A 26,216-nucleotide genomic window follows, 5' to 3' on the forward strand; every position below is an offset into this window, starting at 1 on the left:
CGCCTTTGTCGAAAGCAGGGTTGAAATCCATTCTAGGGGGTCTCTGTTCATTGCAGAATTTGCACTGTTGTAGATCAGCACGCGGCTGGCACTGTGGGTTAAACCACAGAGCCTAGGACTTGCCGATCGGAAGGTCGACAGTTCGAATCCCCGCGATGGGGTGAGCTCCCGTTGCTCGGTCTCTGCTCCTGCCAACCTAGCAGTTCGAAAGCACGTCAAAGTGCAAGTACATAAATAGGTACCGCTCCTGCGGGAAGGTAAACGGCATTTCTGTGCGCTGCTCTGGTTCCCAGAAGCGGCTTCGTCATGCTGGCCACATGACCCGGAAGCTGTACGCCGGCTCCCTTGGCCAATAAAGCGAGATGAGCGCCACAACCCCAGAGTCGGTCACAACTGGACCGTTTACCTTTACTTTAGATCTGCAGTACAGAGTTCCCATAATTCATCACCTGCGCCAAAGTTAAAATTCCTCTCAGGTTTTAGCCGTAATCTTTGGTTTGTAAACGAAAGATACCAGAACTATCAGGGAACAGCTGCTGCACTCCTTGACAGCAGCCTCGGCAGATATATGGAATATGTGAAAATGGTATGATTTCTGTAGAGTCATATTACGATTTTCTGCATACCCTTTCCCCTTTAACTCATTTCCTGCGCTTGCATTCCTTCTGCAAAGTACAAGAAACACTTGTTATTTATATTATTTAGATCTACTGCCTTATGAAAATGTGATTCACCATTTCTCCCCTATTGTGTTTTATTGTATTCTAAGCCATGGGCAAAATTAAGAGAGTATTTAAAAAAAAAAAAAAAAAAGGGCAAAAATATTCCATGATGTTGTCCCAGCCAATGTTAACCTTTTGGGTTCAAAAATGTCCCTTGTGCTTTTTCAGGCCAAACAGCAACTGAGAGAAGCAGATAAGATTTGTTCCTACACGCAACATGTGCGGCTTTGTTTTGCATTGTTTTATATTTTATTGTATTATGTTATGTGTCTAAAGATGCTGTGAGTGGTTTTTCAAAATCCTTTGTCCCCCATACTGTGGTCCTGATTAGATTAGGCTCCCTGCACCTGCTATTTACATGAGGGAAACTCTCCCAATAATATATTCTGGGTCTCAAGATGAGCTGTGGGCCAGCTGTAGCCCTTTAGCAATGAGGGGAAGGAACTCTGTCCAAGCTCAGAGGAACTAGTGTTTTTAGTCACATAATCAAGGTGGTGGGGTAGAATCCTCTGCTAAAGTCCTCTTCTTTCCACCATTTCTACGGCATTTGCTCATATCACTCTTACTTTTATTATTGCTTGCTTTCCCAGCTTATTTTTCCCACTGTCTAAACTTTTATTTTCTTCTCTACCCATCCGAATCTGTTGTGCCTTAGCAGATCCTGCAAACCTGTTTACAATCCTTTTGCAAGTACACAATAAACTTTTCCCATTCTTTAAAAAAAATTCTTGTCATCTTGATTTCTGAGTTTCCCAGTTAATGTCACCATTTCAGCATAGTCCATTAACTTGGTTTGCCAGTCGTCTTTGGTTGGGACCGCTTCCTCTTTCCATCTTTGGGCTAACAGTACAGGCGGCCGTTGTAGCGTAAACAGTCTCCACTAATAAGCTTCTGTTCCGTTTAGGATTTCTACAGTCACAGCAACTGGATCGAACTTGGCCATCGGAAGATACACCCGCACCTCCTACAACCAGGCCATGAAATCAAGTCCATCGCAGAAGGTGTGGTTTTAGAACATGATGATGATGTTCCACCTCAACTTGGGGAGTATTCATTCTGTTGGTTCCTGGACTGGGTGAGGTTGGAGACTTGGTGCAAAAACTCCTCAGTTGAATGAGGGAAGAGAAACTGAGGCCTGTGCTATGTTGTGTCTTTTGTTTAATCTGTAGGGTGAACCCAGGACTCCTGGGTCCCTGGCTTGCTTGCTATCTTAGGCAGTGGATAGACTAGGTGATTTTAGACCCTGAACTAAAAATTACACATGTGTGTGCGCGTGTGTGCACGCACTAACACTCACACACAGACACACAGTTGTTGGATAGCCATGTGTCTTACCAGCTTACACAGCGGTTACATTTCAGGGGTAGCACATAAAGCCAAAATGAAACATAATAAAAACACATTTTCCCTGTACCTCCAAACACTCTCCCAGTGTGAGTGCAATGGCAGGTGGGATTGCTGACACCTCCCTATCCCAGATGCTCAACTCCTATTTTTATTTTTTACATTTTCAGCGAAACACAGAAAGCTGAATGCGCAAGTTGCAATATGTAACTTGCAAGTTGACTGTACGTGCTTGTAAAGCACACTGTTCCTCTTCTTCCTGCTGCCTGTCTGCGCTTTGCAATTGCTTCTACATTCTTACCATGCTGAAGCAAAAAAAAAAAAGTTTGGCAGTCCTTCTGAAAAAAGGCATACTCTGAGCATATGCAGCTTTGTCTTTTTTACCTTTTTTACCTTTTACCTTTGTCTTAAATTACAAAGGTAAAAAGGTAAAGGTAAAGGACTCCTGGATGGTTAAGTCCAGTCAAAGGCGACTATCGGGTTGTGGCTCTCATCTCGCTTTCAGGCCAGCATTTGTCCACAGACAGTTTTCTGGGTCATGTGGCCAGCATGACTAAACCGCTTCTGCGCAACGGGACACCATGATGGAAACCAGAGCGCACAGAAATGCCGTTTACCTTCCTGCTGCAGCGGTACCTATTTATCTACTTGCGCTGGTGTGCTTTTGAACTGCTAGGTTGGCAGGCGATGGGACAGAGCAACAGGAGCTCATCCCATTGCGGGGATTCGAACCATCGACCTTCTGATCTGCAAGCGCAAGAGGCTGAGTGGTTTAGACCACAGCGCCACCCATGTTCCACACTTAAATCATTCCACCACCGGGACTGCAGGATTAAATGAAATTTACTTCTGATGCTAGACACATTTATTTAGGAATAAGCACCATTTTGTTGTGGGAAATACCTTTTACAAGATGATGTCTGGAGCTATACAGATGCCCATCTGGCCACCTCTCAAGCATAAGAACGGATGTCAAAGCGATAAACAACTACCTGACATTCAGAAGACATCTTAAGGCAGCCCTGTTCAGGGAAGTTTTTAACGTGTGATATTTTACTGTATTTTTGGTTTTTATGGAAGCCGCCCAGAGTGGCTGGGGAGGCCCAGCCAGATGGGGGGGTATAAATAATAAATTATTATTATTATTATTATTATTATTATTATTATTATTATTATGCTGTGATGTCCAGAACCAGCCTTGGAGGACCCAGGGATATCCATGCCACCTGAGGTGTCCAGGCCTTGGGGCCTTTTAGCTGCTGCCCCCATCATCCGCTGCTCTCTGTAAAGACTCAGGAATTCACTCTCAAGCTCCAGCCCAGGCATAGGCAAACTCGGCCCTCCAGATGTTTTGGGACTACAACTCCCATCACCCTTAGCTAACAGGACCAGTAGTCAGGGATGATGGGAATTGTAGTCTCAAAAACATCTGGAGGGCTGAGTTTGCCTATGCCTGCTCCAGCCCTTGCAGCAGACCCCCTGTTAGGATTTGTTGAGGCAGGCTTATCCAGACACATTGCTTTGTTCTTAAAATTGATTGATTTTTATCTACATTTTAATAATTTAATGCCTGCTGTTTTTGCTTGACAACCTTTTGCATAAATTGTTCGGAGCTTTGCTTTGCGTAAAATAAAATAATAAATAAGTAGAATAAAATAAGTAGGCTTTCTCTCCTGCTCCCCTCCAGCCGGCGTACGAACCTGCACGGACTGCTCTGACTGGACGTGTCGGGGAAACCTCTTGGAAGGTCTCCTTGAGAAGGGGCTTTTGACCACTGGTTTCTATGGCGCCCAACCTGAAAAGCCAATCGGTATGCTTTTGTTGCCAGAATACAGCGGGAGGCTCTGTTTGAGGCCTGGGGTTTTGTGTCTGTGTGTTTAGTACTAAAGACTCAAAGGGCTTTGTTCTTCTTCATTTGTATTCCTCCTGCATCTTCCAGCAGTTCACACTGAAACCCTTTAGAATTTAATGGAAATTCGTTTTAGAGAAGCGCTTTTTCTCTCAGGTTTCTTCTCACGGGATTGGTTTTTCTTTCCTGCCCCACTCTGACAGCAGCTTCTTGTTTTGTTTTTTTAAATTCATAAGGCTGCCAACTTTTGCATTTAAACATTCCGACAACTTCAGCTCGGTGTCCGGAGAGTGTGCAAAGGTGTGTTGCCTTCATGGTGGGAACTAGCAGCTTTTTGTTTTCCTTTTCCTCTTTGTTGCTTTTGGGCATGTGGAAAACGTCTGTTCCCACCCCAGCCCCTGCCCTCAAGACAAGGACCAGCTTTTCAAAGGAACCTTTGCAAAGAGCGACAGGATTCTTCTGTGCCCCTGAAGGGTATCACTGTCTGAATAATAAGTATACATTATAGGGAAATGGCAGTTCAAAACACCGAACACTTTACACCCCTGGGGAACACGTGGTGAAGCTGAATGTTGGAATATTTGGGGCAGACGTTAGGCAGGGCGTCCTTCACACAGCGTGTAGTTAAACTATGGGATTCTCTCTTGTAGGTGTCAGTGATGCTTATCAATGGCTGCCAACCACAATGGCATGTTCTCCCTTCACGGTTGGAGGCAGTAAACCTCTGGATAACAGGTGCTGCAAATAGCAGGCAGGGAGAGGAGCTGTTGTGCTCATGAGCTGCTTACAGGTTTCCCATGGACAGGTTGTAGGTCATTGTTGTTGTTTTCCCCCTCTCCCCCCCCCCCCAATTTATATTTTATTGAAAACCTTACAATAGGTTAAAATGAATACGAAAAAGAGAAGGAGGAGGATAACCATAACAAAATACCGTTAGAATGTAATTAGGGTTCCAAAACTATGTCATGTATATCAACATAGACGCTGAGGTCTAGCTCCGAGGGCCTTCTGGCGATTCCCTCCCTGCGAGAAGTGAGGTTACAGGGAAGCAGGCAGAGGGCCTTCTCGGTAGTGGCACCCGCCCTTCCACCAGTTGTCAAGGAAATAAACAACTACTTTGTTAAGTTGTGGGTGAACATATCAGATGACACAGCGATTCTTCAAACAGCTCTTGTTTATTCACCGGCCTGAACAGAACTGAACTGAAGGGTTCAGCCAGCCTGCTTATAGAGAGCTCCACTAGAACGCAACAGTAACCATTTTCTGTAACTATCCAATCACTGAATGTTACTTTCGTTCCCTTATTTGCATATGTGGACCTGAACTATCTACTACAGTATCCCCCTGCTGGCCCAGGGTGAGAACTTCAGTACATAACATACTTGACTTTTAGAAGACATCTGAAGGCAGCCCTGTTTAGGGAAGTTTTTAATGTTTGATAGTTTTTTTAATATTCTGTTGGGAGCCGCCCAGAGTGGCTGGGGAAACCCAACCAGATGGGCAGGGTAGAAATAACAAATTATTATTATTAGAGACTTATCATATCCCTTGTTTATACGTCAGTTCAGGAGTCGAACTATGGGTTCGATAAATATTTCCCAAATACCATTTAATCTGCCAATATGTGATCTTCATTGAAAAGCAATCTGTTCAAGAGTTGCCGTCTCTCTATGGATCAAAGGAAGCTATATTTTTTAGTCCTTCCAGTGTATCAATATTAATCTTTTTTGCAGGTGTAAAGTGCCTGAGATCAGGTTAGTCACTGAGGAAACAGGATGCTGGGCTTAGGCCGGCCACTAGCAGGGTTCATCTTAGGTTCATACGATCCCCTTTTTTACTGCCACAGTTACCTAAAAAGATGGAATTCTGTCTGGGCCTGTGAAAGTTCCTTGTTGGTTGGTTGGCAGTTCTGTTTTTTGTTATACTAAGTGATCCAGTGGCAAAGGGAGCTCTTTGGTGTGCCATGCAGTAGATGATGGTCCTTTTAAGCAATTCTCTGTTGCTCCACAAATTTCAGTAGGGTTGGCGGTCTTATTTTCTCTCTCTCAGCACTATTTAGGGAAATTTTTGATGTGTGACATTTTAATGTATTTTTAATCTTTGTTGGAAGCCGCCCAGAGTGGCTGAGGAAGCCCAGCCAGATGGGCAGGGTACAAATAATAAATTATTATTATTATCTTCTGTTTGCTTATTTCCCTGTCTTCCAGGAAAGTGCAGCCATGGCGGGAGATTTGACGACAGCCGCCACAGGGAGCCTCGGGGTGGTATCAATAAGGACAGCTCGTCGTTCTTGTTCTCGCCTCACAATTACCTGCACAGGGAAGCCGCTGCCGTGGCCCAGGAGGCCTCAGTACACTTCCTGGAGAAGCTCTGGCGGGAAATAAAGAGCAAGCTGTTCATGAGGTAACGCTGCCCGTTCCGCAAGCCTGTGTATACATAATGCTTCTTGCTGCGCTCACGTCTGTCTGTCTGCGATTGATGGATTTCTTTGCCGCTTCCCATTCAAATGAATCCCAAACAATAGGCGACGACAACTTGTAGAACGTTGTGCTTAAAGCACAAGTTATAAACGCAACGAACAAATCAGCAGTAAAACCAGGATCCTTTGGGAGAAAGGGCGAGGGATAAATGTAATATTTATGATCTTTAAAACTATGTGAGGGAATACAGCAACTGAAAGTAAGAGAAACATTACTGCATTCCTGTCCCCTTCTCTTTCTCCTCAGTCCATTAAAATGCTCCCAACCCTTCGTCAACTCCAAGTGAATAATTAACATTGACGGCTGTACGTCATGCATTTGCATTTGAGGTAGTAGGGTTCGCTGTCTTTGGTGCCAAGGAGTAGAAATGCAGAACGCTGCAGCCAAAGATGTCTGATCAAACTGATGTTTATGTTTCTCCTGATACCTTTTTCTTCTCGGGACTCTTTTTCCCTTTGGCACTATTGAATCCCTGGTCTACAGGCTCACAACTTTTTTTGCCCAAGGCGGGCCTTGAACCCACAACCTTGAGATTAAGAATCTCACGCTCTACCAACTGAGGTATTCCAAACAAATTTTTTTTTGCTGGCAGCAGTGGGATTCGAACCCGTGCCCCCCAAAGAGACTGGAGCCTTCATCCAGCACCTTAGTGGCTCCAGGGGGAGGGGGGGAAACAGAGTTATCACTGATGCAACTGAGCCCATGGGTGCCACATTGACAATTCTAGGGACAACTTGCCGTTTTGTTCCCAGGCTACTGGATATCAGTCCAGCTACGGGTTTGAGCTTTGTTGTGGACACCACTGGAAGCATGGGCGAGGAGATCAGCGCAGCCAAGCGCCAAGCCTGGGAGATCATCACGTCGCGCCGAGGCACCCTCCAGGAGCCAGATTTCTATCTCTTAGTCCCATTCAACGACCCTGGTGAGATGGTTGATGGGGGCCCATTATCTAAAATAAATTTTTATTAGATTTTCCGCCATGATAACACAAACCACAAAGCAAGATGATACACAAAAAAAAGAAAAAAAAGAAAAAAGAAGAAAGAGGGAAAAAAGGGGGAAACAATAAACAGATAAACAATAACAACTAACTTAATTCTTCACAAATCCAACCTTTTAAACATCTTGGTTGACTTCCTCAAATCCCTCCCTTCTGAGTTTCCTTGTAATTAAAAGTAACAGCTTTCCAATATCATTATTAAACTAAAACAATTTCCATTTATAGTCCATCTTATTCACTTTTCTTAACATTCTAAATCCCATTTATTAAACGTAATTATAACTTAATTTAATCCTAGGCCTATTTGTTTCTTTCAAGTAATTTCTAATTTTTTATATTACAATATTTATTCAAATAGTCCTTGAATTTCCTCCAGTCCTCTTGAAACTCCTCTTCTTTCTGGTCGCGGATTCTTCCAGTCAGGTCAGCTAGCTCCGAAAAGTCCATCATCTTCATCTGCCAATCTTCCACTGTTGGTTGTTCTTGTGTTTTCCAATTTTTAGCAAGTAATATTGATGAGGGCCCATTTTCAGTGGGGAGGGAAGTGTTTTTTAAAACTAAATATTACATACAGTGGTACCTCGGGTTAAGAACTTAATTTGTTCTGGAGGTTCGTTCTTAACCTGAAACTGTTCTTAACCTGAGGTACCACTTTAGCTAATGGGGCCTCCTGCTGCTGCCGCGCCGCTGGAGCACGATTTCTGTTCTCTTCCTGAAGCAAAGTTCTTAACCCGAGGTACTATTGCTGGGTTAGCGGAGTCTGTAACCTGAAGCGTCTGTAACCCGAGGTACCACTGTATTCGTTAAATGTGAGGAAAGGCCGTATCTGGCTCAGTGGCTTTGCACAAAGGAGGTCAAAGAATCGGAACCACAGAGTTGAAAAGGGACCACAGGGGTCATCTAGTCCAACCCCTGAAATGTGGGAACCTTTTGCCCAACGTGAGACTCGAACCCATGGCCCTGAGGTTAAGAGTTCTCATGCTCTACCGAGTGAGGTATCCCCCCAGGAAAAGAAGTGTTCCCTGTCCCAAGAGTCAGTCCCCAGGACCTGTAGGTAGGGCTGGTAGAAACTTCTCCTCTGAAACCCTGGAGAGCCACTGCTCAGTGTAGACGGAACTGACCTCGTTGGACCCAGTGATCTAACTCAGTCTTGATTGATTTATTAAATTTATAGCTTACTCTTCATCTCAAAGGAGCCCAGAGTGGGCAATGAGAAGGGATAAGGCAATAAAAGGTAAAGGTTCTTAACTAGAGGCGTGCTTTCACTAATGGGGCCTCTTGCTGCTGCTGCGCCGCCGGCACACGATTTCCATTCTCATCCTGAGGCAAAATTCTCAACTCGAGGTAACTCTTCCAGGTTAGCGGATTTTGTAACCACTGGCAGAGGAAGAGGGGGGCGGTTGGAGCGCACCACCCCCGGCAGCACGATCCTGGTGGGGTTCTGTCGCGGCTGCCACCCAGGAGGCACGCCCCGCCCCCGGGACGTGTGCCAGTCCTGCCCCGCCTGCTCTCTGCCCCCGGTGCCGGAGCATGAAGCTCCGCCACTGTTTTTAACCTGAAGTGTTTGTAACCTGAGGCGTTTGTAACTCGAAGTACCACTGTATAAGGCAGCCTTCCTCAACCTGTGGGTCCCCAGATGTTGTTGAACTACAACTCCCATCACCCCTAGTTAGCAAGGCCTGAGCTCAGGGATGATGGGAGTTGTAGTTCAACAACATCTGGGGACCCACAGGTTGAGAACCGCTGGTATAAGGGATGAGGCTATCATTCATGCGTCCCTGGTACAGGGCTTTATATCCCAGAACCAACACCTTGAACTTGGCCTGGTAGCTGATTGGCAGCCAGTTCAATTCTTCCCACAGTGGAGTAATGCGTTGGCCCCAGTGAGCCGTTGAACTTTTGTGTTTTGCATCAGCTAGCCGCAGCTTCCAAACCAACCTCAAGGGCAGCCCCACGTCGACTGCATTGCGGTAATCAAGGCTGGAGCGTACCAGCTTGTGGACAACAGTGGTCCAGCTATCCCGGTCCAGAAATGGCCGCACCTGCCTTACCAGTTGAAGCTGGCAGAAGGCATTCCTAGTCACTGAGGTTGCCTGGGTCCCTAGTGACATAGATGGATTTGGAAAGCACCCAGCAGACTATGTACCTACCTTTTCAGTGAATTGCACTTAAAGGCAATTAAAAGCAGTATAATGCAAAGTAAAGTACAAAGTCTTAACATAAGAATAAGGCACATGAAACGTCAATAAAACAGTCAGCTGAGCCGTACCATGCCAGTTTGTTGGAGAAAGTTCTGCCTGCATAAAAATGTTTTTGCTGCTAGAGGGAGCAAGGATCTTGGAGAGAGCCAGTGTGGTGTAGTGGTTAAGTCTCATAATCTGGGGAACCGGGTTCGCGTCTCCGCTCCTCCACACGCAGCTGCTGGGTGACCTTGGGCCAGTCACACTTCTTTGAAGTCTCTCAGCCCCACTCACCTCACAGAGTGTTTGTTGTGGGGGAGGAAGGGAAAGGAGAATGTTAGCCGCTTTGAGACTCCTTAAAGGGAGTGAAAGGCAGGATATCAAATCCAAACTCCTCTTCTTCTTCTTGGAGACTGCGCAAGACTGGCTTCTCTCGACAAAGGACCTCTAGAGCCTGGGATGAGGTGACCAGAAAGCCCCCTCTTTGTCTCCTGTCAACCCCCCTTCAGATGTTGGCAGCTAGAAAGAAGGGCATCTCTCAAAGATCTTCAAGACCTGGGCAGGCACTTTTGGGGAAGATGGTCTTTCTACGTAGCTTCCTGACTTGTATGGGTTTTAGCTGGGAGAAACCTCTGACTCTTCCAGATGTTGCTGAACTACAGCTCCCATCAGCCCCAGCAAGCACAGCCATTGGCAAGGGATTATGGGAGCTGTAGTTCAGCAACATCTGGAAGGGCACTAGGCTAAGAGGCAACAGTTAAGCGGGTTCAGACTGAGGAATTTTCTGTTCCCTGGTGCTTAAATGTGAGTTGGCAGGTGGGAACGCTGCATAGAAAATGCCGTCCAAGATCTGTTTATAGGCCCAGGTAAATGTCAGGCCAGGAAGGATTAAGTCCTCAGGAATACAAGGCTTAAACTGTCAAAAGAAGTCGTCATGAGGAAAAGCACAGCTAAGAACAGAATAGCCAGTTTATTCGGTGACAGTGAAGCCAGGAGCCAGATAAGGAAACTATTGCAGTGCCATTATAATGGAAGCCTTATATTTGCCTTTTGTTGGCATTTGATTAGACACTAGGAGAGGATATATTTATTAGATACTACCCTTCCTTCCTCACATTAGTGAGTTCATCAGTGTGCCATCCCTTTGCAGTTTAAAGGGAAGCTCAGGGAAGCTAGTTTATCCTTTTAGTGTTGGTAATCCAGAACGCTTTAAGGCAGACTGGATTTTCCTTTATTTCCCCTTTTTCTCCCCCTTAAAATAACAATCACACACAAACAGTCTTATAAGAGGCAAAAATAATATCTGCTCACTCAGAATAAGTCTTAAAGAACGACAGGTACAGTAGCTTGATGCGGGCAGACTTAAAACGGTAATTAAGTTACAAAGGCATACTAGGACCAGCTTAAAAATGGAGTCTGAGCTTAAGTCGGTCACGACTGGACCTAACGGTCAGGGGTACCTTTACCTTTAATATATAATATAATTAATAATATATAATATACCGTATTTTTCGCTCTATAGGACGCACCCGACCATAGGACGCACCTTGTTTTAGAGGGGGAGAACAAGGGAAAAAAATTCTCCCCCTCTCTGCTCAGCGCCCCTTCAGCGAAGCGGCAGGAGAAACGGAGCCCCTTCCATTTCTCCTCCCGCTTGGCTGAAGGGGCGCTGTGCAGCTCTCCCTCTCTGCTGAAGCCTGGAGAGTCTTGCTCTCCCGGCTTCAGCAAATGGAACCCGAAGCCTTCGGAGCGCAGCGCGAGTTCCCGCTGTGCTCCAAAGGCTTCAGGCGGCTATCCCTGAAGCCTGGAGAGTGAGAGGGGTCGGTGCGCACTGACCCCTCTCGCTCGCCAGGCTTCAGCGAAAACAACGCGAAGCCTCTGGAGCGCGGAGGGAGTGCTCCCTCTGCGCTTCGGAGGCTTCGTGTTGCTATCGCTGAAGTAAAGGAGCCTGCATTCGCTCCATAGGACACACACACATTTCCCCTTAATTTTTGGAGGGGAAAAAGTGCGTCCTATAGAGCGAAAAATACGATAATATCATATCATATATCATATCATATTTATATTATACGTATTTATATTTATATTATATTTATATTATACGAATTGTACGTCCCTTTGATTGATGGGGTCAGTGTGGAGAGGGTAACAACGTTCAGATTTGGGGGCATTGAATTACAAGAGGATCTGTCCTGGAGTGTCAACACAAGGGGGCTTGTGAAGAAGGCGCAGCAGAGACTGTACTTTTTGAGAATTCTAAGGAAAAACCATCTTCCGCAGAAACTGCTGCTTGCCTTCTATCACTGTGCCATTGAGAGCGTGCTCACTTATGGCTTATGTGTGTGGTACGGAAGCTGTACTACCCAGACAGGATGGGGTTGTGCAGAGTTGTTAAGGCAGCAGAGAGCATTGTTGGCTGCCCACTCTCCACCTTAGAGCAGATTTATGCCACAAGGTGCCATAGGAAGGCACTGGACATAGTAAAAGATCCATCGCATCCTGGTCACTGTCTCTTCGAGCTCCTGCCGTCAGGACGGAGATACAGGACGATGAAGACAAGAACGAGCCGTCTTAAGAACAGCTTCTTCTCCAGAGCGATCTCGGCCCTGAATGGGAAGCCTGGACTTTGAAAGTCATCTAATCTTCCTTGCTGTACTATACTGTATTGTTTTAATTAGTGTTTTTATGGAGCAGTCAAGTAATTTCGTTGTCCCCGAGAGGGGGTAATGACAATAAAGATATTATTATTATTATTATTATTATTATTATTGTTGTTGTTGTTGTTGTTGTTGTTGTTGTTGTTGTTGTTGTTGTTATTATTATTATTATTATAGCTGTTTAATTCTTACAGTTGTTAGTTGATGCTGGCTCATACATGCATGTCCATCCCTTGGAGACTACAGGTTGACGTGTAGTTTTACACTTATGAATCTGCTGTTGCAGGTCAAAAAAGAAATAACTTTAATCATAGTGCCTCTGATGCCATGCTGTTCCATTGAGACACTTCATTTATTCATTTGACATGTGTCTACATGAATCGGCATTTATGCTCTCTCTTCTCTCTCTCATCCCTTCAGAGTTTGGCCCTGTCCATAAGACCAGCGACCCGGATGAGTTCTGGAAAATCCTCAACACCATTAGCCCTCTGAAAGGCGGAGACGAGCCAGAAATGTGCCTTTCTGCACTTCAGGTTAGTATCCATGCGATATCTTTAAGTTCTGTTTCATTTTCTAGATCTCGGCACTGTAAGATAAATGCTGCTGAGATCAATGTTTATTCTGCAATCCTCTTCGTGAACTTGCAACCTCAAAGGAATTGTACCACCTTGATACTCTAAGGAGAATTGTACGTCTCTGCTTGTTTCTGGAAACAGCGAGGGGCAAGAACGCTCTTGGGCTCGAATCCTGCGGGCAGGTTTCCTGCGGGCATCTGGTTGGCCGCTATGAGAACAGGATGATGGACTCGACGGGCCGTTGGCCTGATCCAGCGCGCTCTTCTGATGTTCTTATATCTCTATATCAAAGCCTTACTCCATGTGCAGAGCTAATGTGCCTGGCAGTGGCGAATGGTCCAGAGCCAAGCCACACCATGAGAGAGAATGAGGAGGATTTAGGGTGCCATATAAAGAGAAGGACATTGTCAGGTGTGCGTGCAGGAGCCAGGCCCTGGGACCAATAGGACTCTGCAGGATTGGGGCCGTCCTAAGTTTGTTCTGAAGAGGCAAGGCGCAGCCTCACAGGTGAGGCCGATTGGTAACTCACAGCACCTGGTGGCAAGAGCCAGGAAGGGATATAAGGTCAGCATTTTCCCTTCGGCTCTTTGCCACAGCAACACGTTCCCTGCCTTGCTGCGTTTGACTTCTTGACTCCTTGCTTCTTGATCCTCGGACCCTTGGCTTCTTGACTCCTGGCTCTCAGACCCTCAGACTCTTGGCTTTATGACTCCTGACTTCTGGCCTCCCGTTCCTGCTCCCACCCTGCCATCTTGCCCCCGATCCTGACGTCCCCAGCCGGGACTTCGATCGCCCGTGAACCAGACCGTGACAGACATTCCCATTTTTTTTTTTACTTTTAATCTGGCAAAGTCAACCTTCTCTGGCTGATCTACTTCACACAAATGTCATAACTGCAAGGAGATAGAAGTTTAGGGCATTTTCCAAAAGAAGAGGATTTAAAGGGGCACATAATTAATTTGTAATGTGCAAGTGCTTGTCTTTGTCAGGGACTGGTCTAGATCGGAAGATGCAATCGCAGGGAGATCATCTCCTAACAGAAGAGGAGGGGGAATATTCTCCCCCCCTCCGAGTCCAGCGTTTCCAGAAGCAGAGAGACAGGCAGACACAGAAGCTGCACAGTTGAGAGAGGAGCTCCCCAGCTATGAGATAGTAGCTAAGCAACCAGAAGGGAGGGAGCAGCTGGGCGATACATCAGTCGAGAGTGGGGGGGGGAACCCCTCCCTCCCCCCGAACTCGGAGGTCCGAGTGTGTCAGAGAACAAAGGAGACACCGGGGGGGGAGGGGGAGGAACTGTTGAGAATTCCGTTCCACCTTAAGGGACAGACAATGTGGAATTGTTGCATGTCACATGTCTGTTTACATTCCAGCACAGTATTCTGGGAACTTCCGTTTGTGTATAGCTTTTGTTTTTCCCGTTCTCTCTGAGACTACATGAGAGAGAGATGACATGTTTCTTTGTCCTGATTTATAAATCTTTAGTTATAGTATGACTTCACAAGCCTCACCCCTATTCTGTGTGCACAGTACACTCTGCTAATAACGTGCCCTGGCTTTTGAAATCCGGGTCGCTGATTTATGTCGGAGCACAGGCTGATGGATGGAGACGGCACAGCTGGGGCTTGCCAACTGGCCTCCCGGCCCTCTGCATGTCGACAGGAACTTCCCATTGGCACGCTCCTTTCTGCGGAAGTGGGGAGCAGTCTGAGTTGGCAACTGATATCCTTGCGGAGGGTTGCCTGTTTGTGCTTGCAACATAACGCTGTAATAAAAGGACTATCCATCTACCAAATGCTCGTTAATTCTTAGCGGCGAGCTACCAGAAGGGAGAGGGGAACTCCCGTACTTTTGACAGTCTTGAACCTACAAAATGGAGAGCCTGTTTGGAGCCAAAGCAAGCAGCCATAAGCTCTTTCAGGGTTTTTCTTTGGCTGTTATTTATCACCAAGGAGGTGAATGCTGTCCTTGGTTCAACAGATAGGAATCTCACCTGTCCTTGTCCGCTTCTCCAGCTTGCCCTCCAGAACTCGCCGCCGTACTCCGAGATCTTCGTCTTTACTGATGCATCTGCTAAAGATGCACACCTGAAGAACAGCGTGGAAGCCCTCATCCAGGAACAGAAATGCAAGGTGGGCTGGGCTGTTTGCTTTTCATGATGCTCGATTTTGAAAAACACTGATAAGGGATCTGAATTTTTGTTAAAGGTAAAGGGACCCCTGACCATTAGGTCCAGTTGTGACCGACTCTGGGGTCGCGGTGCTCATCTCGCTTTATTGGCCGAGGGAGCCAGCGTACAGCTTCCAGGTCATGCGGCCAGCATGACTAAGCCGCTTCTGGCGAACCAGAGCAGCGCACAAAAACGCCGTTTACCTTCCCGCCGGAGCGGTACCTACTTGCACTTTGACGTGCTTTCGAACTGCTAGGTTGGCAGGAGCAGGGACCGAACAACGGGAGCTCACCCTGTCACAGGGATTTGAACCGCCGACCTTCTGATTGGCAAGTCCTAGGCTCTGTGGTTTAACCCACAGCGCCACCCGCGTAATTTTTGTTACGGTTCTGTAAAAATCCAGGGCAAAATGGGCTGTGTAATAACACAATGAAACCATCTGTCTGCCCTGAACCCAATATAAAGCTGCTTCCCCCCCACCTTCCACTTGACGTCAGGTGACCTTCTTAATAACAGAAGATCCCTCCAGAACCCGGGTGAAAAGGGAAACACTTTCCCCAGACCGATTCAACCTCTACATCAGCCTAGCTCACAGCTCCGGCGGCCAGATTATATTTACGGACAACGAGAACATCCAGAGGGTGTCGGAAATCATCGGTGAATCCAGCACATCTTCGGTAATGGGGGTGGAGAGGGGGAAATAGGGGGGAATGCTTATTTTTAAGTACAGTGGTACCTCAGGTTACATAGGCTTCAGGTTTCAGACTCCGCTAACCCAGAAATAGTGCTTCAGGTTAAGAACTTTGCTTCAGGATGATAACAGAAATCGTGTTCCGGCGGCGTGGCAGCAGCAGCGGGAGGCCCCATTAGCTAAAGTGGTGCTTCAGGTTAAGAACAGTTTCAGGTTAAGAACGGACCTCCGGAACGAATTAAGTACTTAACCCGAGGTACCACTGTACTCATTTAAACATTGTAAAATAAAACCCACTGGCCTATTCATTAGGACGCTTTTCGAGTTTATAAAAAAATGTTTTTAATTGGTTTACTTAAACTAGGGGTTGGCAACCTAAGGCCCAGGGGACGGATGCGGACCAGTCGCCTTCTCAATCCAGCCTGCGGACGGTCTGGGAATCAGCCTGTTTTTACACAAGTAGAATGTGTCCTTTTATTTAAAATGCATCTCTGGGTTATTTGTGGGACCTGCCTGGTGTTTTTACATGAGTAGAATGTGCGCTTTTATTTAAAATGCATCTCTGGGTTATTTGTGGGGCATAGGAATTCGTTCATTCCCCCCCTCCAAATATAGTCTGGCCCACCACAGGGTCTGAGGGATGGTGGACTGGCCCACGGCTGAAAAAGGTTGCTGACTCCTGACTTAAACTGATCAGCTAAAAGTTGCAGCCCTCGGGAAGGAACATAGCAAAGAATCATAGAGTTGGAAGGGACTACGAGAGTCATCTAGTCCAACCCCCTGCAATGCAAGAATCTTTTGCCCGACGTGGGGCTCGAACCCACAAACCCCGAGATTCAGAGTCTCATGCTCTGCCGACTGAGCTATCCCAGTCTACGTAGCACTACACTGATCATCAGTGCAAGCCTTTCTGCTTGCCTGATGGAACAGCCTGCCCTCTCCTCCCTCCCCTCCCCCTCTGTTTGGGGTTTTCCTGACCCATCTCCCAGCCCTCTGTGGGGGTGGGAAGAGCAGGGGAAGCCCCACTGTGCTAGCGGAAGTGTTTGTGCAGGCTTCTGCTGGTGGGGCTTTGTTAGCTGAATTGTGCCCCTGAGTTTGTTGTCGTTTGAGAGAGATGACCAACCTGATCCTACGACAGGCATAGGCAAACGTGGCCCTCCAGATGTTTTGGGACTACAACTCCCATCATCCCTGACCACTGGTCCTGTTAGCTAGGGATGATGGGAGTTGTAGTCCCAAAACATCTGGAGGGCCACGTTTGCCTATGCCTGTCCTACGATGTGATGGCTTAAACGACATTTTCATAATTATTTTTTTAAAACCATTGTGAAAGACTCTGCCTTCAAGTTGCTGTGCATTCAGAAAAGCATACATTCTGCTTCAAACCACACATTTCTTCACATGTTTTCCCCGTCGCTTCACTCTTTCCAGGTGACCCTCTTCCGCCACCAGAAAGGGAATATCTTCAGCCCCAAGGGGTCGCAGCGGAGGAGGAGAAAGGAAGCAGCGCAGCTGGAGGATCACACCTTCTGGATTGACAGCTTGGTGGACAAAGTGGTCTTGACCATTCAGGGGGGTGTTCGGGCCTTTGAGATGCAGAACCCTGCAGGTAGCACGATCTGTGGCTTTTCAATGGCACCTGTCTGCTCTCTCAAGTGGGTTGCCCCCAGGGTGGATTTGATTTAAATCAAATTGATTTAAATCACAGTTTAAATCACTAGTCAGTAAGACTTGATTTAAATCTCCCCCCCCCTTTTTTTTTTACAGAAAGACTCATTCTTGCTGTGGTATAATCTTAATATTTACAACCAGATGAAGGTTTCAAAAATTACTGATTAGGTTATACTATTGGAAATGCATAGACAGATAATTATGAAATTATTGTGAGGTTTAATAAGTTAACTGTTTATTTTTGGGCAGCTTTTCTGCTGTACTTTATTGGAAGGAGAAAAAAATAATCATTTCCTTAATAACAATTTAAGCAATTTATTTAACTAAAACAATAACATTGTAGCGTATGTATACGTGTTTGTAAACTGATGTGGTTAAACAATTAAAAAAACAAAAACTTAGACTGAGTTTTAGCACACATGAAAAACTTAAAACAAATCTTTGTTTCCTGATGAATAACCTTTGGACTATAATGTAACTTAAATAGAAAACTATATTTAGAAATATTTTTCCTCCAAAAGCATTTTATTTTAAAAATTCAATTTAAATAAAAAACCCTGATTTAAATTTTAAAAATCTGATTTTTAAATTATTAGTTAAAAAAACACTTGATTTTTAGCCACCCCGGTTTCCTCTGTGCTTTGGGTTCTACTTGCTTTACAATTTTGGTGCTGTGCAGAGGGTAAGAAATCAGGTTACGTTAGGGCCAAGCCACACTGCCATTTATCCTGTGATTTCAAGTCATGGCTCCAAGATTTCCTTTCTTTCGCTCTGCCACTTTGCCCAGGAAAAAAGCCCCTAGTTTACTGCTGAATCGGAACAAACAGCAATCAAGTTTTTCTGTGGATTAATGCTTGCTCTGATTCAGCTGTAAATGGTGGATTTCCCCGGGGGGAAAACAGCGAGACAAAAACAAAAGCAAACCTTTTTGACCCATGGCTTGAATGGCAGGGACCTGTGGATGGGCTCTTAGTCACAGGGGAATTCCAGGCAGGGATTTCTGGTGGGATCAGTCCTTCTCTTGCAGTGCAAGTTTATCACAGTGCCCACACTACTTCAGTGGCATCAGAACACCAGCACGTATCATCTCCTTTCCATTTAATCTTGACTAAATCTCCTGGCAGAAAATCCGATAAGTTAGAAATAACCTGTTGCGAATGGGCCATTTGCAATTACTGAATTGTTCTGCCTGTACACTGAGGTCCAGCTCTGAGGGCCTTCTGGTGGTTCCCTCACTGCGAGAAGTGAAGTTACGGGGAACCAGGCAGAGGGCCTTCTTGGTGTTGGCACCCTCCCTGTGGAACCCCTCCCGTCAGATGTCAAGAAAATCAACAACAACAACTTATTTATACCCCGCCCATCTGGCTGGGTTTCCCCTAGTCACTCTGGGTGCCTTCCAACAAAATATTAAAATACAGTAATCTATTAAACATTAAAAGCTTCCCTAAACAGGGCTGCCTTCAGATGTCTTCTAAAAGTCTGGTAGTTGTTTTTCTCTTTGACATCTGAAGGGAGGGCGTTCCACAGGGCGGGTGCCACTACTGAGAAGGCCCTGTGCCTGGTTCCCTGTAACTTGGCTTCTCACAGTGAGGGAACCGCTAGAAGGCCCTCAGCCCTGGACCTCAGTGTCCGGGCAGAACGATGGGGGTGGAGATGCTCCTTCAGGTATACAGGGCTGAGGCTGTTTAGGGCTTTAAAGGTCAGCACCAACTACCAACTACCTGACTTTTAGAAGACATCTGAAGGCAGCCCTCTTTAGGGAAGTTTTTATCTTGTATTTATTACGTTGGGAACCACCCAGAGTGACTGGGGAAACTTAGCCAGATGGGTGGGGTATAAATAATAGATGATGATGATGATGATGAATGGACCCATTTGCAGTTCTAAGCTCCCACCGTTTATCCAGTCCAGCCAATTTTTTAAATTTTTTTAAAAAATATTTTATTTAGGATTTTCTTGTTTATAGAAGTGTAATGCCTCGTTCCCCCCCCCCCCATGTAACATTTTTACAAATCCGTTTCATTTGTTGAGGCATTAGGGGGAGAAGAAAAAAAAAGGAAAAAGAAAGGGGGTGGAGGGAGGGAAGATGGATGGGGGTGGGGTCAGGGGGTGGTGTTTCTATTATGCTTAATGTATGTAGAGTTTGGTGTCAGCGTTGCTTGTGTTGTTCACTTGTGTTCCTTTGGTGGTGAGAGAGGTTGGGGTTGGCCTAGGGTGTGATTGTTTGTTTGTGATTGGCTGTGGTGATCTTTGTTTTCGTGTGTGAGTGGGGTGGGTGGGTGTTTGGGATCAGGTTAGCCATATTGATTTGTAGGCTGTTGGTGGATTATTGTCATTGTCTTGTTGGGCTGTGTATGTGATAAAGGGGAGCCATACCGGGGTGAAGGTGTCGTCTTCTGTTTGTCCCCGTGTCAGTTTCAGTTTATTAGTTAATTTTTCCAGTAGGGCTGTTTCCCATACTATTTGGTACCATTGGTCCATGCTTACTCCTGACAGGTCTCTCCAGTGTCTGGTTATGGTGTTTCTGGCTGCTGAAAGTAGGTGGGTTATGAGTTCTTTGTAGTGTAAATGGGCGTTGTTGTCTTGGAAGATGTTTAGTAGGGCCAATTCTGGGGTGATATCTAATACTTGTTTAGTTATTTTACATATTTCTCGTATGCCTGTTGCCCAGAATAGTTGGATTTTGGGACACTCCCACCACATGTGGAGGTATGTGCCTGTGGAGGTGCACCCTCTCCAGCATTTTGGTGAGGTTCCTGGGCGTATTAGCGCTAGTTTCCTTGGTGTTAGGTACCACCTGTAGGTGAGTTTCGGTGTGAGTTCTTTTCTTTTCGTTGATATGGATTTAAAGGGAGGTTTAGACCACATTCTGGTCCATTGAGTGGGGTTAATCTCATAGCCTATGTCATTCTCCCATTGTTTTTTGATTGTGTCTAGGGGGTTTGTGGGATTTTGGAGTAGTATTTTGTATATTGCGGATACTGTCCCTTTACTGTTTCCCTTTGTTGTTAGGAGGAGGTTTTCGAAGGTTGTCAGGGGCCTAGTTGCTGCTAATTTTACTGTTGGGTTGTTTAAGAGGGCATGTAGTTGGTGTTGTGTTAACCAGGGCATTTGGGTGTCTTCTAGTTTGTCTTGTATTTCTTGTGTTGACAAAGGTTTGTTATTTTTATAAAAGTCTATTAGGCGATATAAGCCTTTGGTTCGCCAGGTTTTTATCTGGAGGTTTTGTGCTGCATGGTGGAATAATGGGTGGTACGCCAGGGGGATTAGTGGGGATGGGGTTGGGGATAGTTTGCCTATTTGTGTTTTCCATGCTTTGAGCATGGTCTGTGTGTACCTGTTGAGTGTTGTGGGAATTTTCTTTAGTTTGTTTGGGAGGAGTGGGTATGCTGTGGTGAAGGTATTTTCAATTGTGTCCCTCTCTAGGTGTACCCATTGTTTTGTCTCATCTTTGAGTATATATGGGATTATATGTCGTATTTGGTTGGCAATGTAATATGCTTCTATGTTGGGGATTCCCCATCCTCCTTCTGAGGTGGGGAGGTGCAGGCATTTGGGGCTTATTCTTGGTTTTTTATGTGAGAAGATAAAAGAGTGTAGTTTTCTCTGCCAACTGCGGAGTTGGGTTGGGGGGATCCAGATTGGGAGGGTTTGGAATAGGTAGGTTAGTTTTGGGAGTGTGATCATTTTGATCATGGCTATTTTGTCTGAGAGAGTGAAATTCATGTTATTCCATCTCTTTAGGTCTTTGTTAATTTATCGCCACAGGGGCTTGTAGTTGTGGAGGTGCTATTTATTGAGGTTTCTGGTTATTTGTACCCCTAGGTATCTGAACTTGGTGTGGCAAAGTTTTATTTTGGTGACCTTCGTGAGTTCTTTTTGGGTGTGAGGAGGGGTGTTGAAGCACATAGCTTCTGACTTTGTGAAATTTACCTGTAGGCCTGACACCATTGCAAATGTGTTGAGTTCTCTGATTAGGGAGGTTGCTGTGCTTATGGGGTCTGGTGTTGTGACCATTAGGTCATCTGCAAAGAGCCCTAATTTATAGGTTCTGCCTTTTATTTCCACTCCCTTGATGTCTGTGGCTGCTCGGATGCAGATTGCTAAGGGTTCCAGAGCCAGGATAAATAAGAAGGGAGACAGTGGGCATCCTTGTTTCGTGCCTCTTTGGATAGCTATAGTATTAGAATCCATATTATTAGTTCTGCATCTTGCTGAGGCTTGGGAGTATATTTGTTTGAGGATTTGTAGGAAGTTGGGGCCAAATTTTATGTTAGTACTGCTAATATGTATTTCCACTCTAAGCAATCAAAGGCTTTGAGGATGTCTAAGGACATAATTGTCAATGGGAGTTTCGTTGCCTTGCTGTGTTCGATCAGGTTCAGTAGTTTCCTGATGGGGTCTGTTATATTGCGGCCAGGGACAAAGCCAGTCTGGTCTGGGGCTATTAACTTGTGTAGGAAGATTTTTAGGCGGTTGGCCAAGATTGATGTGAATATCTTGTAGTCTTGGTTTATTAATGAGATTGGGCGGTATGATTCTACTTTGAGGCTGTCTTTTAGTGGTTTTGGGATGGAGACTATTTTGGAGTGGGTCCAGGTTTTGGGGATGGGACCCCCTTTTATGATGTCGTTGAATAGGCGGGTCATGTAAGGCATCAAGGATTCTTTGAATTTCCTATAGAATTCTGCTGTGAAGCCGTCTGGGCCTGGGGCTTTGTGTGGTTTCAGATTTTTGAGGACTGCATCTATTTCCTCTGGGGTGATAGGGCTGTCCATGAATTCCTGTTCCTCATCAGTTAGGGTAGGCATGGTCAGTCCTGCTAGAAATTTTTTGATTTCCCTCTCTGGTGGGTTATGGGAGGTGTATAGGTTGGAGTAGAATTCTGCAAATTCTGAGATTATTTCTTTGGGGGAGAATGTTATGTTGCCGTCTTTTTTGGTGATGCAGTGTATTCTTGTTTTGAGTGCTTTTTTCCTACATCTATTTGCTAGTAATCTGGAGTTTTTCCCTCCATATTCATAGAAACGTTGTTTAGAGTATAGAATGTTGATCATTGTTTTGTTGATTTCTAAGGAGTCTAGTTCTCTCCTTTTTTGTTCTATAAGTTTGAGGAGTTTGTTTAGATCCTGTTTGTAGCGTGATGAGAGGACTGTGATGTCTTGTTCTATTTTGCTAATTTTTGAGGTGGTTTGTTTTTTAAGGAATGTTTTCTCTTTTATGCAAGCTCCTCTGGTGACCGCTTTCATTGCGTCCCATAGGAGGGGGGTTGTTATATTGTCTACATCGTTTTCCTCGAAGTAGTTTTGGAGGGTTTTTGTGAGACTCTCTCTAATTTGTTTGTTTGTAGTTAGGATGGGACTGAAGGACCATGATGGGGTGGTTTGTGTTCCTTCTCCTATTTTAACGATGACTTCTACTGGGGCGTGATCTGTGATTTTAATGTTACCTATGTTTGTTGATTCCACTGAAGGGATCAGACCCTGTGTGAGTAGAATGCTGTCCAGTCTGGACACTGTATCATGGCGTCCCGATTGGAATGTATGGCTGATGTCTCCCGGGTTTTGCTCACCCCAAATGTCGTAGAGACCCCTGTTTTTTAGCAATTTTAGTAATTTGTAAGAGTTCCTAGTTGTTGGAGGTTTCCTTCGGAGGAAGGTTGCCCATGGGGTTGTAGGGTGGCTATCTTTCAGGGATATACCTTTCATATTTAGATTGAGGTCCCCTCCTAGGATTGCTTCCCCTTCAGAGAAGGAGAGGAATTTGTTTAGTGTCTTCTGGAAGAATTCTAATTGTTTCGCGTTTGGGGCATATATGGAGCCGATTGTCAGTTTGATTTTGCCGTCCAGTGTCCCTTTAGCGAAAATGAATCTGCCTTTTTTGTCCTTGAGGACTGTTGTGGCAGTGAAGTTCAGGTCTCTACTAAGTATTATGGCTACACCACGTGCTTTCCCTGACCCTCGTGCGACCCACTGTTGACTGAAGCGGGGGTCGCTCAGGAGTTTGCTGCCTTTGGGTGGGTTGTGTATTTCTTGTAGGAAGGTGATGTGTGGTTTCATGGGGTTTATGTATGAGGTGATGCGCTTTCTTTTGATGGGGTTTCCCAGCCCCCTCACATTTAATGTAATTGCTTTTAGGTTAGCCATCTTGCTTATCTATTATGTGGGGCGATTCCCTGCCAACCCGTTCGGGTTGTCTTGTGTCTCTCTCTTCGTGTTGTTTAAAGAACCAGTGGGGTTGCGCTGACCTAGGGTGTGGTGGGTGGGGGGCTAGTGGGATTAGAGTAAGATTTGGGTTAAAGAGTAGGGGGTAAGTTGTGGAGAGTTTCCTATATGTAGTCATATAGGTGTTTGTTTGGGTATTTTGGGCCATCTGGCATTTAGCCGGTTGGTCCTAGGTCTCAGCTGGTGTGGAGGGCCGTGTTCAAGGGCAGGCCATCCCCCCTGTTGTTTGCGATGGGGGGTGATCAGCGAGACAGTGTGAAGTGACTTTGTAACGTCGCTGTCAAGTATAAGGTTCATAAGCAATGTTGCCAATGTTTTGAGCAACATTGTTGGTGTGTTGGGGTGGGGATGTGGGTGCTGGTACGCTCTGGTGCCACCATAGTGCTGGTTGGGTATCAGATTTTAGCCTGATTGTGGGTTGTGTTATTAAGGTTGGAGTTGTTTTTCCTTAGTATGGAGTATGGGGATGTTGAAGGTGTGGGTGATGGGGAGTGTGGTTGAGGTCGTCTGGAGTGGTGTTGGGGTGGGGATTTCTGTGGGGGTGCGGGGCTGGGGGGGATGTTGATGGTGTTAACTAAATCTATGTTTTGGGGGGGGAGAGAGGGGGAAGGGGGGGAATCACCAGTCCTTCAGTTTGTGGTTTTCCCCTGGTTGCTTCATTCAGCTGGGGTTGTTGTTGTTGTTGTAGGGTTGTCCATCTGCGATGAATTGGTTTGGTTAATCTTGGTCTGGTTTCTTGTGTCGTATGGCCGGCGGGACGATTCTGAGCGTGATGCTTGTCTGTATTGGTTTGCATTGTTGTGCCGCTTCTGTTGTTTCTTTTTCTTCTGTACCGTCGTCCACTTGTTTGCTGTTGTTTCCTCGTGGTTGGGGCTGTCACTTGGTGGGTTTGTCGGTTGCCATTCCGGTGGGAGGTCGAGTTCAAGGTTCTTTAGTAGTTGCAGGGCCTCAGATATGTTGGTGGCCGTGTGTTGTGTTGTATTAGTTGTTACAATGAGGCGGAAGGGGAAGCCCCATCGGTATTTGATCCCTGCTTGTTGGAGACGCTGGGTGAATGGGCGCAGGCTTTTCCTCCGGTTTAGGGTATCCTGGGATAAGTCCTGTAAGGCCAGGATGGGGGTTTCTCCATATCGAAGGTTGGTTAAGTTTCTGATGCTGTTCCATACCTCTTCCTTCTTTTTGTAGCGTGTGAAGCATACAATGATGTCTCTTGGGGGGGCGCTGGGTTTTGGCATAGGTTTTAGGGCTCTGTGAGCCCTCTCCAAGTCATGTGCCTCAAGTTTCAGGCTTGGGATTGTGTTTTTCAGCCAGCGTATAATTAGGTCTGCTGGGCTTTTCTCCTCTGTTTTTTCAGGAAAGTTGCGGAAGCGGATGTTACAACGTCTATTGCGGTCTTCAAGGTCGGCTTGCTTAATTTTCATCTCTCTGTGTTCTGCTTCCATTTGGTTTACCAGTTCGTCCAGTTTCTTGTTCACATGTGCATTCTCCTCCCGGTATTGCTCTATTACTCTTTCTTGCATTTGGTTCTTGTTCTCTAGAGCTTCCACTTTGGAGGTTAGATTGTTGATTAGTACCTGCATGGGAGCCATTGTGGCCTTCAGCGTTTCTTCTAATCGTGCTTCTAATCTTGCTTCCATTTCCCTCAGGTCTCGTTTCGTTACTGGGCGGTCATCATCTTGAAGGGGAGTTACGGTCTTAGCATTGTTTGCCATCTCCCTGGTTGGTGTCATCTCAGTCTCCCTAATGGTTTTGGTTTGAGGTTGGCTTGGCATCCTCTTGGAGTAGAGCGGTGGTTAGGAGTTGTGGCAGTGGTGGTTCCTGAGTATTGTTGGGTTGCTAAGCTGATCAGGCTTTGGCTGGTGGCTTGTGCAGAGCGTTTGGATTAGGTGGTCATTTGTGTCACTTCTAGCCTGTGTTTTAAGGACTTCTGTAGGGCTTCTGTAGTTGCCTCAGCGGTGCCGCCAAAGCGGGGGGGGGGCAGGTAAGAAGATGAGTAGACTAACGGACAGACAGTTCATATAAAGGGAGGGGGTCAGCAGGTAGAGATGCAAAAGATTAGGGGGTGGGGCCAGGGGAAATATTTGTTTCGGAGGGGGTTGTATATACCCCAAAGGGGTACTGTACTGGGGTCCAGTTAAGGTGGAAGTTGGGGTTGGGAGTGCACTCAGAAGCAGAGACAGACAAATAGGCTATATGTAAAGGGTGGAGGGAGTAAAAGGAAGAAGAAGGGGGGAGCCGGGGGGAGAGGAGAGATTGGAGTATAAGAGAAGAGAGAGAAAGACAAAAAGAGAGTTGAAAGAGAGAGGAGAGATAGTACAGTAATATCAGCGGTAATAGATTGCAGCAATAGTTTTAGCTATAGTATGAGGGGGGCAAAGTATGATACAGTGATATGAATGTGTGTATGTGTTTCCTTTAGGGGAAGGGGAGGGGGAGGGAGAAAGGGAGGAGGGAGAGAAAAGGAGAGGAGGAGGGGGAATGGTGGGAAAAGGAAGGAGAACAAAAGAGGGAGGGTGAACTGTGGCAATGGTATGGGGGAAAGTCTTATTTTAAAAGAGGGGTGGGGGGAGAGGGCTCCTCCCTCAAAAACAATCTGACGAACAGGCTAAAAAAAGGGGGGGTTGATTTTTTAAAGTAAAGGGGATAGAGAACAAAA

At 45.9% G+C, this 26,216-nt stretch overlaps 1 protein-coding gene across 6 annotated transcripts in view; it reads left to right on the top strand.

Moving 5' to 3' along the window:
- The window catches only part of VWA7 (von Willebrand factor A domain containing 7), a 46,342-nt gene that overhangs the window by 9,644 nt on the left and 10,482 nt on the right, over positions 1 to 26,216 (top strand). For 5 of the 6 annotated variants that reach the window (XM_053379091.1, XM_053379092.1, XM_053379090.1 and 2 more), the window contains 8 exons: positions 1,627 to 1,723; positions 3,730 to 3,876; positions 6,123 to 6,318; positions 7,148 to 7,317; positions 12,653 to 12,765; positions 14,820 to 14,936; positions 15,472 to 15,651; positions 17,097 to 17,274. In XM_053379091.1, the coding sequence (XP_053235066.1) occupies positions 1,627 to 1,723; positions 3,730 to 3,876; positions 6,123 to 6,318; positions 7,148 to 7,317; positions 12,653 to 12,765; positions 14,820 to 14,936; positions 15,472 to 15,651; positions 17,097 to 17,274 (1,198 nt within the window). The remainder of the gene's footprint in view (positions 1 to 1,626; positions 1,724 to 3,729; positions 3,877 to 6,122; positions 6,319 to 7,147; positions 7,318 to 12,652; positions 12,766 to 14,819; positions 14,937 to 15,471; positions 15,652 to 17,096; positions 17,275 to 26,216) is intronic. The other variant, XM_053379095.1, reaches the window with a different exon arrangement.

Source organism: Podarcis raffonei, chromosome 2 (genome assembly GCF_027172205.1).
Source record: "Podarcis raffonei isolate rPodRaf1 chromosome 2, rPodRaf1.pri, whole genome shotgun sequence".
In the NCBI taxonomy this organism is placed as follows: Eukaryota; Metazoa; Chordata; class Lepidosauria; order Squamata; family Lacertidae; genus Podarcis; species Podarcis raffonei.